General features: G+C 30.4%; 1 protein-coding gene across 4 annotated transcripts in view; it reads right to left on the bottom strand.

Moving 5' to 3' along the window:
* Positions 1-19,962, bottom strand: part of LOC129949073 (zinc finger protein chinmo) — a 93,413-nt gene that overhangs the window by 11,775 nt on the left and 61,676 nt on the right. For all 4 annotated transcript variants that reach the window (XM_056060299.1, XM_056060301.1, XM_056060300.1 and 1 more), the window contains exon 2: positions 4,436-5,049. In XM_056060299.1, coding sequence (XP_055916274.1) covers positions 4,436-4,553 — 118 coding nt within the window. In that variant the 5' untranslated portion in view covers positions 4,554-5,049. The remainder of the gene's footprint in view (positions 1-4,435; positions 5,050-19,962) is intronic.

Here is a 19,962-nt window from a genome sequence, read left to right as displayed (position 1 = left end):
TTGACATAATTCCTGAGAACTATTGCAGTTTTTTTTTATCAAACAGAATAATTTAAGGACTGATAAAAACTCAATACCAAGAATTGTTTTTGTTTTGTTTGTATGTAAAGTTTAAATAACAAATTGCATTGAATATTATCTTATCAGAAAACTAAACTACCAAAAAATTGACAAAACAACAATTTAGTCACTCGTAGACATAATTATCAAAATTATTAAAAACAACATAATGTTCGATTCGTAATAACATTTGTTATTTATATTTTCTATTTACATTGACAATTTGCTAAAAAAAAAACATCTTGCGGAAATTAATCAAAACATTTCTTATCACATTGTGATTTTCTTAAAATCCCAGTTACGAAGCTAATTTTATTTATTTTAAATGTTTTTAGGCTAATATAAAAATCGTCATTATTTTTAAACATGGTTTTTGCTAATGATACTAACAAATTTTGGAAAAACTTTAACTTCTTCTATAAATTTGAGATCCCAAGCCTAGAAATTATTTATGTTTAAAATTTTCTGACAAAATGTTTAGTGAGAAATTTGTATCACAATACTTTCCTAATGAACTAAAATCGTGGAAAATAGTTGTTGAAAGATTTTGTTTCACGTGCTTAGATGTCATGGTGATGATGTCAAATTTGACCTAGAACAATTGTATTATTAAAATAAATGCGAAATGTCAAATTTGAACTTAATATGGATGTGTCCAGAAACCTATATTTGTATAAAGAAAAAGAACTGAAGAACAGGACTGAAGCTTCAAAAATGACATAAAACATAATTGGAGATATACTTTATTGAAATAAGACAGACATTTCCCTGTTATTCATAATATTTAAGAATAAACTTTGAGGAACTGTAATTTATATTCAAAATAGAGTTATTCCAAGGACGAAACACAGTCAAAGAATGTTTCCAAACCGAATTCGAGATTAAAAGAGAGAAGGTGTTTTTTGGAGTATTTTGTGTTGATAAGTTTTTGTATACATTTAGGTTTCATTCAAGGAGACGACGACCTAGCTCACTTTTTTTTTTATTTCGATTTCATAATCAAAATGAAGAAGCAAACATATCGACACAAGGACTATACGTTTACACATAGAAGGACCCATAGCATAGTATTTACGGCGACGGTAAACGTCGTCGTCGTCGTAGAAAAAGGCGGCGAAGACACCAAAAGAATAGGAAAAAAAAAATAAATAAATAAAAACGAAAGAAAATTCCAACTACATGTCGTATAAAATAAAAATGAAGCCGGTAAAGAAGAAAAAAATTAGGGTTCTTCTCATGGCCCCGGCGTAGTCCCCCCCATCGTTGTATATAGCCTTAGAGCCGTAGCCAAGGAAAGTACTACTAACACTACGTTACGTATACGCGCCATAACATTTAATATATCATTAAAAAAAATGATGATGTTGATGACGATGATAATGCTTTTGGTTCTCTAGGTTATTGGGCGCACTTTTGAGGCTGAGAGGATTGTTGATTTTTTGTTTGGTTGTTGGCTCCTGGTTTTGGTTCTGGTTCTCATTATCGTTCTGATTCTGATACCTTACTCTTTTTATTTTGATGAAATGGAAAGAGCAGTGGCGGCGCACCGTTTTGTGATAGCCGGGACGAAATGGCTACGGTGTGGGTGTGAGTTGTATATAGTGGGTTAAATTTGGATCTTGGAAAAGTTCAATGTCCTTGCTAGATAATTTATGTATGTTTATGTTTTGTTATCCTGCCCTTTGAGTTTTTTTTTTCTTCCTAGCACCTTACCATGATACCGACCGACACCTTCTATAAAATTCACATGCCTTGAACATTTTTTGGAAAGTTGTGTCTGTTGTGTGTTCGCCTTATCACTCACTCGAAAAGGAGAGAACTTTTGATATCTTTGAATGGGAATGAAATGGAGATTGGTTATTTTTCCAGCTTTTTTTGTGTTGGGGTATTGGGGGGTTGGTTTACGACTGTTGTTTTATTTTATTATACAAATATATATTTACTTTATGTTATGTCTGTTGATGAGTCTCTACCGAATCAAGTTTATCTGTTACGCTTTCATTCATGGAATTTATTCAAAGAAGGTGGATTTGTTTTTATTGCTAACGTTATGAGGGTTTCTTTATTATTTTTTTTCTTCCACTTATTCTTCTGCTTCGTTTTCGTTTTTTTTTCCGTTTTTTTAAAGGACGTGAGATGCCCTAGAAAAAAAGGAACATAATATTGTGTATAATATTTATACCTAATATTATTATATGTCGGTACTTAGTAAACATATGGTTTTATGTGCCGTTTTGTTCAATCAATATTTTTTCGCGTCCTTAGACTTTTCGTTGGTTTGGTTTTAGTATATAGGTTGTTGTTGGTGTGTCTGAGTATTTTATGAATTGATTTTTTGTTGTTGTTTTGGGTTGTTTTGTGGCTGTTAGTCTGTCTTTTAAATAATTCCTTGTTTACTTGGGGGTCTGTTGTAGGTATATATTCATATGTAGAGTATTGTATTTTTATTGTTAATGTAGGTTATGCCTGTTATTCCTTATACATACTTATGGAAGAAGCATGGAAAAATTAAATATACATATTTATTGTATAGAAATAATAGCAAAAAACGAATAGCAGTGTCGCGTTGTATATAGTAAAAGTTCTGTCAGTAAGGTGTTTGACCGAAAAGATTTAGGAGATTGATTGTTTTTTCTAAAGTTTTCCATATGATATACATACATGACCTACTCGACAAAATTGATGATCAATTGGAAGAAACAGAAGTCATAAAAGTCGCAGTTTATAAATACTTTTTCCATTCAAACCGATTGTCATAGGTTTGTTACTGGATATCAAAATTAAAAGATTTTATTATGCAAATAGTGAAGGATTTTAATTCCCTGAACTTTTATTTGACCTTATAATTTTTCTATCAGGACATGTTTGCGAAATATACCTACCTCTTAAAAAATATTTAAAAAATGCATAATAGATTGTTTTCAAAGGTTAAGGAACAGGAAAAAATTGTTCGTACCAACATTTTGCTCACTTAATTTACAAAAATCTCATAACATAGTTTAAGACTTCATTTTAGTTTAAAAAAAATATTGATTTAAGAGTTAATATTTGTTGATCTTATTAAAAAAAAAAGCTATCAAATTAAGAAAAAAAACACTTGACACATTATTTTAATATTTTTCCTCCTTTGGAAGAAGTATTCGTTGTTAGATTAAAAATGTTCTTCTAACTCATTGTTTTCGTTTCAATATAAAAATTAAAATTTTTATCAGGGATTTTCGAAAATTACATGAGATATTAAAAATGTTTTAATATATAAATTTTAAAAATAGGGATTTTGGGTTTGGAAAATTTTACATTTTGAACTAAAATAAAGCAATATGATAGTTTTTCATCGAACTTAAAAATGTGATATCTCAAAACACATAACCTAATTAAATGATTTTGAAGCCGTGAAAGCTTATAAAAAGTTCAATTTGATTGCCAGGTACAATTTCAAACTATTGAACATTCATCAAAACTATCTTAAATTCTAAATAACTAAAATCTTAATTTTACTCGAAAAATGCTGAAAAGAAAAACGTTAAAGTCTGAACGAAAAAAATACAAATATTTAATATTTAACCAATGGCATATCAAAGCAAAGAATACGTTTTCGGGCTGGTTTTGGTGTTTTTTTAATGCGAATGAAAGTACAACTTCTGATGAAGTTAAAGTTAGAGTTCAGAAAAATACTAGAAACTTAATTTCTGCCTTAAGTTATTTTTATTTTCAGTTTTAGGTCTCAAAAATTGCAACACCAATCCTTTTTCACACCGTTTTGATGACTTATGTAGGAAATACAATAAAGGTCGTAGAAAGCTCTGATTAAAAATTTATTAATCTCATTAAGGTACTAACTACTCGTACATTTAAAAATATTAACAGAGGCTAATCAGTCCTCTTTCTATGAAGACTACTTTAAAAATTTTGTACAAAATATCATTTGACGACCAGTCTAAAGGCCGAAACGAATTTTTGATCTGTAGTACTATAAATTACATGTAAAGATAGAAGTCTCTATTTCACAAAACAACCACTTATATCCTCGGTACCAAACAAACCAAGCTAACTTTAGCATTACGTTTTTATATCACAATGGAAGGAACTAAAACTCAAAATGGTTATGGTTTTTTACTAAACAAGATCTTGTAGTAAGCTTTTAGAGTCAAAACTATACCCCAAGTTTAAATACTGGGTGTACTTAAACACAAACGTGAATTTTATAAAAATAAAGCAGGTAATCAAAAGAGACAATTCAATTAAACTTATGGTATTGATGACATTTACAAATCTTATGAACAATAGAACAAATTAAAGTATTTTTTCAAAACTCTTAAAAACACAATAATGGCTAGAAAAATGCATATTAAAATAATTCAAAAAATTCACTTACCATTACACGATAACGTCACGTCAGCCAGCAAATCTGATTTGAACAAATTTGAAAATGTCATTGCCAAATTCGACGAGTAACTGTTCCATTTCAAACAAAACTGTTGTTGTGGATCCATTTTGACTGAGTTTTATTTTTAATTTTCCAGTGTTGTCCAACGAAAATATTCTTCTATTTTCTTTTTCTTTTTTGAATTTATGTGTTAATCCCAAAATCTCTTGCCAAATTATTTGGGAACTATAATAAACTTAACTTTAAATAAATTTAACAAAAAAAACTCCTTTTTTTGTTGTTGGTGGGTTCTATTTTGTGTGTTTGTTTTGTTTTCTTAAGAGCGCGATTTTTATTCCAGATGTTCTCTTTTCTTTTATTATTATAATTTATATTATTTTTTCCAATCTATAATTTTTCTTGACCAAATGTAATTTTTTATTATTATTTTTTTTAAATTTCTTATTTGCCAAACGGAATTTTCCTTTTTTTCTTCCCTTTTTCGTTTCCAGCTTTATTAGCATTTAAATAAATTTGTTTTGTTTGAATTTGTCTTTGTTTGGATTGATGTTTCCTTTCGTTCTTTTGTTTAAATAATTAACTAAACGCTTGCAAGGAAACTTCTGCAATGAAACAAAGAGAAAAAAACAATAAGTGAATTATATTTCAAAGCTACAATAAAAATATTAACGTCATATATTTAGTAATATAAAAGCAAATCTAAGTAGGTTCAAAGTGCATCTTTTTAAAAATCTTGTAAAGTGTAAGTTATTTTTATAATTTCGACCATATTTTGTCCAAAGTAATGTCAAGAGTAAAATAAGAAACAAATTTATATAAACTTGGACTAAATATATCAGAAAATTATAGAAATTCAGTGCAAGGCAATGTTCACATTGGATTCATTTTGACATTTCATTATTTAACCTTTTCCCTACTTCATTTTCGTGTCCAAATTTGACTATCAAGTAAAATCTCAGAAAGTTACAGACATTCAGAGCAAGGTGTTCACTCTTACTATCTCTTTTCCATCCATATTTTATTCTATGTTTGTATAACTTTCCTGTCACATTCTAACTATAGAATAAAATTTCGGGAAGTTACAGATCTTTGGAGGAACGCAGTGTTCCCATTGGACTCTTCTGAAGCAACTCATTTTGATTCCTTATCATTTTACCTTACTTCGATTCATGTTCTGCCTTTTTGTTTTAAATTTCTGTCGAGTGGGAAGGAAATACAATTCAGAGACATAAAAATACTCTCCTTCAAAGAGTTGAATGTGAACACACTTTCGAAGAATGGACTTGTTGTGAGTGTTCATGCCATATTTTTACCAGAAGATTTTTAATTTTAATCTTAAAAAGCTTCTACCGGTGCATTGCGTCAAATGAATACAAAAACCATAACATTAAAATGCAATTTAATATTCCTTTTCTTTAAAGTAAATCATTCTGTCCGCCATCCATATTAATTGCCAAAGTTCCAAAACAAAACACTAAGCTAAATGAGTCATTTTAACGGAACTCAAGGTATAACTAAGTACCTACCTACCACACACCTAAAACCGCATTCTTAAAAAACATATGGCTTAAAAAAAAGAAGATAGAAAAATGAACTTGAAAACAAACGGAATAATAAGAAGCTTGGACTGGACTTTCGACAAAATATACCTACACTCTACTCTATATCTGAATTTGATGGATGTAACTTTTCTTTGCATTTATGCATTTCACGTTAAAGGTAGATACGTTAGTTTAAACGTGGAAAAAAAATAACGAAATAAAAATTCAACCAAATACAAGAAAAAAAAAGAAGAAGTAAAATTCCACAAATTCGATTCAGGGATTTCGGTCGGCAAAACATAAACAAACAATGCATATTTTTCAAAAATATACCTCTAACTCTATACAAACGCGTGTGTGCATACTACCATCAACCTAACTCAAAGGATATTTATGTTAGGCAAAAAAAAAATATAACCGATAAGAATGCACAAAACAAAATATAAAATAAAATACAAAGAAACTGTTATACCGACCTAACCTACCAACGAACGCAACGAATCAACGAACGAAAAAAATAAGTTCAACAAATCGTTAATTTCCAGGAAATCTCTCGCTAATGTGAAACTTGATCTTTCGTTGTGCACAGTTTCAAATTTTGTTCAATTTTTTATTTTTAATTCTTCTAGTCCAGTATACTCGTACCTTATGTATGTTTCAATATTTTTTTTTTTTATTTATTAAAAAATATGATTACACAGGATTGTACTCTTACAGCTTGATGTTTATTGCTTCTTAATTTTTGACTAAAAAACATATACTTTTTGTTATGTGTCATGCCAGCCGTGCCTATGTATAGATAACCTATTTCCGGTCACAATCTGATCTAATTTTTTGAAGTTTGTACTTGAAAAATAAAGCTTTGGTTTTGGTATAATCAAATACTAATCGGACATAACGTATCAACAAAAATAAAGCTATGTACACACTGCAATGTTTTTGGATCTATTAGAAAAAAAAATTGTCTTACAGCCATGTGAATTTAAAACTTTGTGTGCCATTAAGGCCAGAAACTTGATTATTAGCTAATATCATCAGACAAGTGACGTTTCAAGCTGTCAGATGTCGTTGTTTTAGACATTTGACAATTGCTGACAATTTATTCACATGATAAATCTTCTACGCGGAGGCAAAAATGAATCACTTTTTTCCTTGTCATAATGAAATTGTAAAAAATGCTGTAATGTCATATTAGTATAGCCTTTGTCAGATCACTAGATGATCCGTGAATATTGTAAAATTTGGCAATCGTCTGTACTTAACTTGTTTTTCACTTATTTAAACTAGTTCTAGAATTTGGGAACTTTAAACATCAACGAAGGTACATCTAATCCTTAAATTGTAGTTTCAAAAATATATTCCCCACTTTTGCTCTCTATGAACAAAAGAATTATAGAAAACATTAAATATATAGTTAATGCGGCATTTTCGACAAAAGATCTTTTTCGATTTCTTAGAAATATAAGTAGTGACGTCTAATAGCTTTTAGAATAAATTGTTTTTTTAAATTGATTTTCATATTTGTTTTACAGATAACTCATAATGTAGTAATTTTAAATTGGCAACACTTTTCCATTTGACAGTTTAACGACGCTTGGCTCTGTTTGATTGAAATATATTGCAAAGCACCAACAACAAATTCTTTCGGTTTTTTAGATATAAATGATTTCTTTTGTAGTGCAAAGGGTGTACGAAAAGTTCTTTTTCATCATTGGCACATACTATAGGTGTTTTAACTACACGTAGCGCAAACGTTAGTTAAAAAGAGGAAAGATTTAGGAGGAAACACCGGTACATTTTGGCCTAAAATTGTTTAATATAAAAATGAGACGCACATTCAGAGTTATTTACCATTCCAAATTCTTGAAGTACGGCTGAAGAAAGGACTCTATACTTGACAATAAGTCAGAAACCTAGACATCAAATATAAGCTGATGGACATTCCTGGCAATGCTATATATTACGGCAGAAGGAAGAAATGAAATCATTGACAAATCAACCATCGACACGATATCAATAATTCAGAATCTCAACCACCATCTTTTCATAATAACTTTTGAATATAGATAGTCTCATATTAAAAAGTACTTCAGGTCAACTAAGTATTAAGATTAAAAGTTGTACTAAATATAAATGTTTGAGAAATCAGGATGTTTAAATAGTGATACTTCAATTGAGTATATTTGTTAAAGGTGGGTTTTAATATTATTAAATCAAACGCAAAGAGTTATTTAAAAAGTCACTTTCACCGAATTTTAATCCTAAAAATGGAAAAATGGAACTTTTGATAAATGATGCACCCATCTAACATTTTTATCCCATAAAGATTTCATTTAATTTAATTAAACTGGCAGTTACAAGAAAGTATACAAAAAATATAATTTAATGTTATGTTTCATTCATGTGATCTTCACTCCGCTTTATTATTGAGACCAGTATTAAATTAATTTTGAAAGGCTTGTAGCACTCTTTATAAAATAAAAGTCGTAGCTGTCTTACCTTTTTTAAAGAGTTCATGTTCCATATTGTATTAAACTTAAATAAGTTGTTGTGGTGTTTTTTTTCCTACAGTTATAAATAATTATTTTCACTACCTGTTGAATTTTACCGGCAATACTTCGAGTGCTATTTTCAAGCTTAATATGCGTGGGTTCAACTTCAAAGACTTTACTTTTTGAGCGATTATGTTTTTTTGTATAGTTGCTATTGTATCTTAAGAAGTCAACCAAAAATAAAAAAATAAAAATGCGATCGATCTTCAAGGCGCAGCAGCAGCATTATAGAGGTACAAAAGAAACAAAAGACCAGATGGACCTTCCTTTACTGTGTCCAGTGTATCTAAACTATAGGTTAAAAAAAAAGATTCCATCATCATCATCATCCATGATGCGTTTTCCGCGAATTTGTCTAATCAAGAGAAGAATTGAATTTTGTTTTGTCTTTTATTTTTATTTTTCCCTTCATGTTCGTTGTATTTTCGCTATACAAAGGTATATTGAGTGTGCATTTTTGTATCTCTCAGTGCTTTTTGGTCTTAGAGGTTTTGCCGATATATCTACCTATGTATATGGATGTTTGTATTGCTGCTTCTAGTATTTAATTCATGCGAAATTTAAGTCATAAGATACCTACATTCTAGTGTTTTCAAAAGAGAACTCTAAAAGTTGCAGTTTTTTGGGACAAAATTCTCAGGAAAGGATTATGGCATCATCAACATCCATACATCGTCGTCGTCGTCATCATCATTATGCGCTTTGATGCGCGCGAGCTGTCAAATTGGTTTAATGTTAAATATTTAAATTTAATTTATAATTAATAGTGATGGAAAGCGGTAGCTTAATAGCATAAGATATACAAAACTAATTCTCTAAATCAGAAGGATACATGTGTTTGGACTTTTTTTTGTTGGTAAGAGTTCACGTTGTTTCATTCAAGTAATGAATTGATGGTAGATTGGAAAAATGTGAAAGACGTTACAATTTCGTCTACTATTGAGGTAAAATTCATTTCCACTTTTATTGAGTGCTTGAAAACGTAAAAAAAGTAATGTGTTATACAAAACTTCACCAGCCTCCAGACCATTTTAAAATTTTACATCTTTTATTTACTTCAGTAATTTAATAATAAAAAAGTAATTTTTTATTTTTTTTACATGAGCGAGATTGAAACAGAATAAATAATGTCAAAATTGGCAGGAAAAGTTGTAGATAAATGACAGATACGATGAGATTTTATAAAAAAAATTATAATTAAATTAATTTATTTAAATCAATAACAAAGAGGATTTTACGTGGTATTCTTTTAAGGAAAATCATTTAGACGTTTATTTATTTTACATTGTTATTAGTGAAGTGAGAGTTGGAGAGAGAGATAAAATATTGACATGTCAAAATGAACCAACTCAAAGGAATCAAATGTACCATAAGAAATAACAAATGGCTAAATATTAACTCCCCAAAGTTACGATTTTGACTTTTAAATTTAATTTGTCAATTAAATTTGTATTACTCAACATTTATTAAAACCAAAAAGTTGAAGAAACAAATTGACAATCTACCATTACTTTAGACAATTTTACTTTAGTCTCTCTTTTGCCGTCAAGTGGGCGCGAAATAAATAAATCAGACGTCAGAATGAGAAGCTACAAATGAGCCTAATGTGATCATCACCATAAACGTGAGCACCGCCAAATGTCAATGCGACAATTTTGACGTACACATGTAAACAAACAAAACTTATTATTTATAAAATTCTGAACTGTAAGGATGAAATTCATCACAAAATAGTAAAGCAAAGAAAAAGAATAGAAATACAATATAGGAAAGTGACTTAAGAGAGCTATCATTTATTCTGTTGGTTTCTATTATTTGCCAGCTTGTTGAATTTTTTACTTTTTAGTATTTTTTAGTCTCTATATATGTACAATAACGAGATCAAGCTAAAAGTCATACAAATGCACACAAAACAAAAGAACTTAATGTAAAACGAAAAGACCTAATTATCTTATAAAAGCCGAGTGCACATGTAGTAAGTCTACATGTGCACTCGGCATTTCAATTTAAAAAAAATCCTTTTTTTTGCTTTGTCCTTTTTTTAAGGACTTAACAAAAACTCATTAAGACATGAAAATACTTCAATTTATTGAAATATTTATTCTTCAACAAAAAAGGATCTTAAAATTTAATTAAAAAAATGTGAGCATATTAAAATTACGCATAAATAATCCTCATAGACAATGCAAGCATTGAATTTTACCGTTTAATTTATTTATTAGATAATCGCAAAAAAAAATTAAAACGCACAATTTAATATATGACACGACACTGATAGCGTTATACATATGTAAATTACGTGCGTACATATGTATATCTTACAAACCAACAAAAACAAAATAGGACGCATAAGCTAGATCATGTTTATCATTGTGCAATTTCAAGAAATTTGGAACAAGAATAAAATAATAAAACAACAAAAATAAGCTGAAACCGAAACCACCAAAGGACACCACGTACCGCTCCTCGCCGCCGCGACGACGTACCACTGTTTAAAGGTACCGAAATATATAAAAGTTAACTTTGAGTTCAGTTAAGGGACAAAGGATGTATGGATGTACATTGTACGTATATCTAAAAATAATAAGGGGTCCTGATGCATGTAAACAGGATTTCAACTCAAGTATTACGCAATGCAAATTTTTACGTATTTCTATATTACTTTGCACACGTTTTATTTAATGTTTATCATACTTGAATGCAATACAAAACATTTAAGGAAGGAATATTGTTGCTGACATCAAGAGGAAATACACAAATAAAACTTGATTTCCGTTTAGGGAGAGTCAAATGAATTTCGCTTCTGTTTGATTAAGTTCTAATGTTCATTATGATGATGATGGTTTATAAACAAGCATACGCATTGCAGTTTAAATGCGTATTAACATTCTAAAAAATATTTGTATATATATATTCATATAGGGTTAAACGTAAATAAAATAATTGAAATAAAAAATTGAGTATTTTACCTATTGCCTGTAGAAACTCAACTAAATGAGAAGATGACTTTAATGCGTTTTGATTTTTTGCGATATGGATATATGGCCTCATGTACACACAAATGTACCTTTTAGCATTTTGTTTACTTCGACCCAAATAGAAATGAAGAACGAACGAAGAAGAACAAGGATGTCTTTCCCATCGACATGGTTTTACATTACCTTCAATGCAAATTATCCTGAACATCTTTTATAACACACAAAGAATGTCAACGATATTAATTTGCATTAAAAGGATTCACTTCCAACCACTTCATTTATTTAACAACCTGATTTATAAGGACTCAAGGTACCTACATGTACGCACATAGAACAGAGATTGAAAAAAAAAACGAAATTGAAGATAATTAGAGATCCATTTACTTGAACAAGACTATACTCCAAGATGGGCATTTTCTGAAGTAGAATAATAATAAAAAAAAACTTGGTGAGAACGAATTATTCAATTTCGTTCTTTTTTTTTCTTTTCTTTTTTTCAGTTTTCTTTGGTTTTCGTGTAAAGTTAAATGGGTATTTAACTCGTTAAAATTATTGAGGCATTGTTTTGTGTTTTTGGTTTGTAGATCTTTTCCTTGTTCTTTATTTTCATTTTTTTTCAATTTTCTTTTCTTTTTAATGCGGATATTGAATGTAGGACATTTAAAAAGTTAAATAGAGAAAGGAATTGTATTATAGATTGTTTTTTTTATTTTGCACTTTTCTTAGGAATCCTTTAGAATTATAATAATAGGATGGATAGAAAGAGAGAAAGATGATGGTATAAGGGAAGAACAATGAAGAAAAGTGATATTTATTGCGCGTTCTAATTTTTTTTAAGATATCGAGTGAAAACTGTGAAGAGCATTAGAGGTTGGGAAAGGGTTCGTTTTTATTTATGATTTTGGATTCATAAACGTGTTGATTGAAATGACTTAAATACACCAAGTTTTTTTCTTATTAGAATTCCTCATTCCCATGTTTTGGTGGTAGTGTTTTAATTTTAAAAACAGTTTTAAGGTATAAAGATTATAATATTATGAAATTTAAATTTGAAATGAATTTTCGTTTGCAGGAGCTGCCACCAAAATCATAACTATATTTTAAATTTCTCAAAATAAACAATACAAATGTTCAAAGATGAGTTCAATGATAGCTATGCGGATAATTGGTGCTTAAATAAAATTTTGAGGTTACCATATGAAGTTAAAATTTGTTTAATAATCTTTTAAAGTCACTATGAGATCTAAAATTAATACGCTTACGTTTTCGTCGTAGAGAAGTGAATTCTAAAAGCTAGGTTTTTACTTCCGAAAAAAAAGACAAAAGAGAGATCACATTATGAAAAGGTTTTCTACATGGAATTAATTATATTATCATTGGGGATATTGACCGATGATTTTAGAAAAAAAAAATAAGTCTAAAAGGATCAAACCATCAACAATTGGTGTACACGCTTCCAGTTACACTTTATTAAAAAAAAAATCAAAATAACAAAAGATGACTACCAAAACCTGAAAAAACTCATCTGTTTTGAAAAATATTACAGTTCCTAAACACTTGACTTGGCTCAAAAGACTTAGATTTTGTACTACTGTAAGTAATGTTATACATTTATAGGGGGGAAGGGGAAGGCTAAGGCTGAACTTCAATCTTTACCGACTATGATTATGATGAAATGCATGAATTGTACAGAAAAATATTGAAGATGCTTTGTTAAATATTCAATACAATTAAAAAAGTACGTATACGCCTAAGTACACCATTATTATTTTTCTAAGAGAAAATTCAAGATTTTATAAAAAAAAAAACTTGATAAAAAATAAGATCACATAGATTTGGTAAAAAGATATATTGGGCAGATTTTTCGTTCCTCATGATTTCGCTCACGGTAAAGATGACTTGACTCTACTTTTTATGACAATTTATATGTTTTCCACTTTAAGTTCTACTAATAATAAATTGTACTTCTTTACTTAATGTAAGGAATAAGAGGTAAAATCAAAAAATTAAAAAATATTTGACACCTACGAAGTCGAAGGAATTTTGAAAGACAGTTTATACTTCAGAAGAAATAATGACATGGAAACTTTTGTGAATCGTGTTTAAACCACTATTAAATTTCTTTCCCACAGAATATTAGTACGAACCTTACCTATCTACAAATGTATACTCGTAACTGTATTTGTACATAAAATCGATTTTTAAACTGCTCTTAATTTGAAGGTTAAGAATAAGAAACACTCCAAAACATTAAATTTATTTCACATAGAATCCAAGTTTCGAAAAAACTTATATTCCAAACGCAAATAATGCAAACTCTAGTTAATAAATTTACAAAGCACATAACGCATACAATAAAAAAAAAGACATACTTATCAAATTAGGGGCCATCTGAAATTACGCACAATAAAAAATGTGATACTTAAACGTAACACATTGACATATAACGCACAATAAAACATCAGTGACGGACGCACATAAAATGCAATGTATATAACACTTGTGTCTGTAAGCATGTTTTTTTTTTGTTTGTAATAAACCTTCGACCGCGATATAAGGCAACAGCATGGCGGCAACGGCGGTGGTGGCAGTGGTAAGCCCATTAATTAGGTCAAGTCTAAACAAAATAGTGCGTTTGAAAATATATACATACAACCAAGCTTCACTATCTACTGCCTCTATTAAAATAAACGCAATGACAATGGGCATACACAAAAACCACACAAACAAAAATTTAGTCTTCGTTGTTTTGTCACTTGATGTGTTTTAGAGAGTAGGTACCTCTAACGCCATTTTAAAGACCATGAGGAGGGCTAAAAATGGCGGTGGGGAGGGAACTCGGGGGGGGGGGGGGGCAGTAATAAATTCAAAGCTATTTTAGTTAACGATCTATACTCTGATCTAAAACCACTTAGAAATGCGTAAGACTGTGCGTATGTATTACTATACACACAAAATGCGTTTCTGTATGTGAGTGCGAGCGATAGTAAGCTCTACGCATATATATAATCATAATGCCCTTCAGAGAAGGCTTAATTGGTTCAAACAAACATTTTTTAAAAGCTATGCCTGTTCTGAGAACATGACAGTTGACTAAATTTCCAATGTGCGATATTTAACGAAACTGTTCGTTATAATTTGACATAAAAAAGCTAACTACGAATGCGTTATAAAAATGAGCTTTTGAAACACAAAAAAAAAAACTTAACTCACTAAAAATAAGTTTGAAGTTAAACAAAAAAACACACATAGGAAGGTGATATGCAGTAATTTATCTCTCTCTATTTTGTTAGATGTTTTTCTTGTTGTTGTTGTTGGTGGTGCTGAGTTTCTATATGAGTAAAGAATGCGTAGAGTAGATTGCCTTGAAAGTTAACCTTGAATTTAAGTGTAGTTTTGCCTTTTTTTTTCTTTATACATATTATATATATTTTATTTTTAATTTAATTCTGCCCAACAAAGTTTTCGTAGCTATATACATCACTACATATACCTTCATTTTTGTGCGTACGTATATTTTTCGGGTATTATAAGTATACTACATAATTATTTTTTATGAGAATGAAATGAACAAAAAAGAATTACTTATGTATTCCTAACTGATAGTGGCAAAATTTTGCATTTTTATTACGCACTCTATGAAACTAATTAAAACAAAAAAAATTATACACAGTACAACTGAGTATAGTGGTTTCTCTATACACTTACGCAATCGATGCGTTGTCGTTAGTTTTTCGGTTGTGAATGTGTGTGCTGTTATTTAATTTTGTATATAATAGTTTTATTATATTGCTGCTTTATTATATGTATATTGCACACTTCATACATATACGCATGTACTAGGTTCCAAAAATATTTCCTGAATAATAAACTTAAGAAACTGCGTAGATATAAATTTATGCAGAAATTGTATGATAAGATATAGAAAAGCTGACATGCTCGTTAGATATAACTACAACGTACGTATAATACAAAATTTTTTAAAAAAATTTAGTTTTTTTTATATTTATATTGCATTAAGTTTTTGAAGTGTAACGCATAGCCTATTTCTTAAAATGCAATAATACCTCTTAGCCTTGTTTAGAATTGTAAATGCTTATCATTCACTCGAATAAGCATATTACAACTAATGGAGACGGTAAGGTTATCACAGCAAGGCTCGTTGAACTCTCAAAAAGACAAAAAATCCTTAACCTTGAATTAAACTAAATGAAATTATTAGACACGACTTGAGGTTAAATTCATTATTCTTCCAAGTTAAAAACATAAAACCACCCAACAAAATGTTATATATCGTTTAAAAAGTGTCATATTGCACCTAAATCAAAAATTTGTCATTTTGGCAAAATATTGTTTTTAATTTGTTTGACCAACTTATCTGAAAAACTATGGTAACCGCCATTTAAAGAATAAGAAATGAATGGAATGGATGATGACTATGATATACTTGAATTTTAAGGACTTTTCGACTGTTTTTTGTTGGGATGTATGTTTTTTTTGGAAGATTTTTAAACACAAATTTCATAATTTGCAAACTTAAAATCAGAATGGTATTTGACATTACATCTAAGCTTTATAACAGGCTTAAGTAAAGTTATTATCAAGTTTAGGTTTTATATTGTCATAATTACACTTAGTCGGTAATTAGGTCGAAAAAATGTTTAAAAAATTAAATCATTAGTGGAAAATTCTGAACAATTTAAACATTCTTTAAGCAATTTAAGCTATTCCAAAATTTGAATCATTTGCTAACAACAAAAATACATAAACACCTATTTTGTGATTTAAACTTTAGGTAAATGTTAAGCAATTTAAAGACGCTAAGGGTCACCTTTTAAATTTTATAACTTACTAAATCTTTAAATATTTATGGCCAAAAATGTCTATACACTGATTATCTTTATACTGATGACAGTTGTTATAAGAATCATGAAAGAAAAATAATTAGAATTGGAATTTTGAATAAAATTTTTTAAATTAAAATTATTCTACTTGCAGCTTCTTTGTATTTTTTAAATAGAACGAAATACACTTTCCAATCTTTGTTTCCAATTCGCAGGTAAAAAGTCGTATCAAAACGTTAAAGTCGTGTTTTTTTATGAAACAAAATATCAACGAGCTACCATTTTTAAATGAGGTCTAACGAAAGTTCGATTGATTTCTTTATGGAATTATAAAAATTACAGTTCATCACATTTAAAGTGAATTAGTAAAATGTTGCATGTAGGAAGGGTCTAAGCAAAAAGGCTATATTTAGTTCAAAAGAACAATAATTTTTCTTATAATTAAACACACACAATAGACTATATCTAAAATTCAAAAATAACTTCAAGGTACCTTACATATTCTTAAATTTCCCTTATACAAGATTCGCAAAACTTAAAACCCTCTTATTTTGGCCTAAATCACTTAAATCATCGCGTTGAAGCAAACTTAATCATTTAACAGCACAATTAGAATGTTGGCAATTTTATATAAATGCCAAAGTATTATATTTAAGAACCTTGTGGTTTGTATATATAGCCTACCTACATATAGATATAATCGACTCTTTTGCTTTGCTGAGTTTAAAGCACATGCAAATGTTCTATGCTTCAATGGCCACATAATTCATTACCTGTTATATATACATCTATATATATACGAAAAGGTGGGTACCTACTGATCAATTAACTCCTTTTAACCTTTTTGTGTCTCTTAAATGACAACGCCATCCGTTTGAAAGATTATAAGAGTAGAATAATATCAGGAATAAAAAGAAAACCAAGGAGAAGTTAAATCTAACTAACAGACCCACTTAATACCGAATCCTTGGAAAAACATTTCTTATTTAGTTATAAGAATATGTATTGTGTACCGTACTTTAAAAATCCTTAAAACCCTACCCTATACTCCATAAAATTGTGAAATTGCTTAAAATATAGCTTAGGAAAAAAGTTTTCTTTTCTTATTTAGGTACGTATAGCAGCATTTATTTCATCAGTCATCGCCATTGCCAGCAGGAAATTATAAATTTTTATAGAAAGGCGAAAACTTTTTGTTTTCACAACCAGAAGTAAGGAAACGTACATATATATGTATTTGTACCTAAAAACTAAAGAACATTTGGAGCCGTCAAAAACTTTCCTTAAAGTGCCAAGTGCTCCTACAATTTTCAATTTCAACATCATCGTGCTGCTTTTAAGACAGTTTTTTTCTTTTTAGGTATACCTACAAGCCTATTACTACTACCCATAACCATTGAAAAAGTTAGTGTAACGTAGCGTTGCTTTTCGTGATGGCGTGGTTTGGTTTTGCTTGGCTTGGCATTCTTTGAAGTTTTAGACTGAGATGTCAACTACCCAAAAGCCCAACTCTCTTTTATAACCACCCCCATCGGATATAGCTAGCCCAGCATCAGCACATCACCCACCATCTCACACAACCCATCATCCATCAGTTGTCCATTCTAAAATTCTAAACTTTCAACCCTCTTAACATCAATTTTCCCCGGACAAGAAAATAATGTACCTACGGAGTGTACATACCTACCTATCTTATACAAGAGTAGCTATGAGCTTAGCTACATATCTAAATACCAACCGAGCTATATTCCCTTAGAGTGCAAGACAAAAGTTTTCTTCTAAGTTTTCTTGGTCTACATATAAGTCATTACATGGTACCTATACCTACAATGTTCTATACACAAACAACACACATACACTTTATGGAATATCCTTCACACAGATACACATTTATATGCATCTCTTTGCTTTTCAAGAACAAAATTCACTTTCTTTTACAAGACAAAAATACAAAATAAAAAAAAAAAACGGAAACGAGGATGATGACGAAATAAATGTATTTGTCCCAATTTCTGAATAGCCTGCCACCATCACTTGCAACATCTGAAAAACCATCCCTCTTGGGAAAATTTTGTTTTTTTTTCTGTTTTCTTTTTTTTATAATCTTCGTCTTCTTGGAAAATTAATTCGGATAGGGAAACGAAAAGCAAGAAATGCGAAGGTAGAGAAAACGCACCACATCAATACACCCTCTCATCCCCATCCCTATATTGCCATCACTTCAAACCCAACCCAAACCTCTTTGGAAGGCTGTCATGTTACAGCTGAACAAGAAAAACCAACCAACCTGCCCCGACTCCTTTTCCGTATACTTTCGCTTGAATTCACTTTCAGTTTCACTAAAAATAAAACGAACAACAACAAAAAAACGAAGAAAATACCGTACAACGGCAACAAAACAACAACAAAAATAAAAAGTAAAAAAAAAATACTTCCTATCCTCGTTTCTTGTTACATAAGAACGAACAAGAGAAAACTTTCACTTTCCCTTCTGCTGTATAGATATTATATTCCGTGCCACGTCTTCGCCTTTCTTCGTCCTGCTGAATTATACAGTAACCAAGAAAGTTTCCTCACCACACCAACCAACAACCCAACCACCCTATCATTCACCCAACCCCTAAAAAATACAATGCTGTTGCAACACACTGGTGCGCACAATAAAAGCAATTTCTCTCCTGGTGTCATTTTTTTTTTATTCTTCTTCTTCTTTTCTTTTTAGCTGCTGCTGCTTTAGATGTTGTTCTATAAAAGGAGCTCCTAGAAACCCCCCTGAACACTCACGACCCCACCACCCATCATACCACAGCACAGTTCAAAATGTATTATCGAATTTAAAGACGAAGAACGACAAGACTTTGGGAAATGCGAGAGAAGGAAAATGCGTAAAGGAAAAACAACTTGAAAGTTTTCTTTCTTCAGCTACGTTTGCAATTCAACGAATTTTCCACGCAATCGGAGCATGAGAGACCGGAGTATAGTGGAAAGAGGAAAGGGGAGAAGAGGAGGGTAGGTATATACAGGGGACACGGTAGAGATGGAGCTGGAGCTGTTGTGTTGTGATAGGTATGTATGTTTGTAATTCTAGAGTGTGTCAAAAGTTGTATAACACCACCTCCCTGCAGCACAGTTCGTTCCGTTCCAAGTTTGGTATGTTTGCTTATTAAAGTTTCACCAGGACTCTCACTTTCTATATTCGTTTTCTTGTATACTTATATATTGCGTATACAACATCTTCAAGGATGAAAATAGTATACAGATAGAAAGGAAGCAGCAGCAGCAGCAGAAGCATCAGCACGCGAATCCCATGCCAACCATACCTACCCCATATCCTTTGGCGTATATTTTCTTTCATCCCTCATCCCTTGTACTACGGTGGTAGTCGGTGGAATGGTGTATAGATTCAGCTGACGAATCGCTATTGGGTGTGCATTGAATGGTACACGCACAACGCACACAATTTCTTCTACTTCTTCTTATTGCTGCTAAAAAAAGAAAATCCTCATTCCGCCGTCGCGTCGCACCGCCCGTCCACATAATACTTACGAGTATACTCGTAATGATGGTGCGGATGGCATTGGCTTTGGCATGGCACCACTG

Source organism: Eupeodes corollae, chromosome 3 (assembly GCF_945859685.1).
Source record: "Eupeodes corollae chromosome 3, idEupCoro1.1, whole genome shotgun sequence".
Taxonomy (NCBI): Eukaryota; Metazoa; Arthropoda; class Insecta; order Diptera; family Syrphidae; genus Eupeodes; species Eupeodes corollae.
This window is presented reverse-complemented; position numbering and strand designations above follow the sequence as displayed.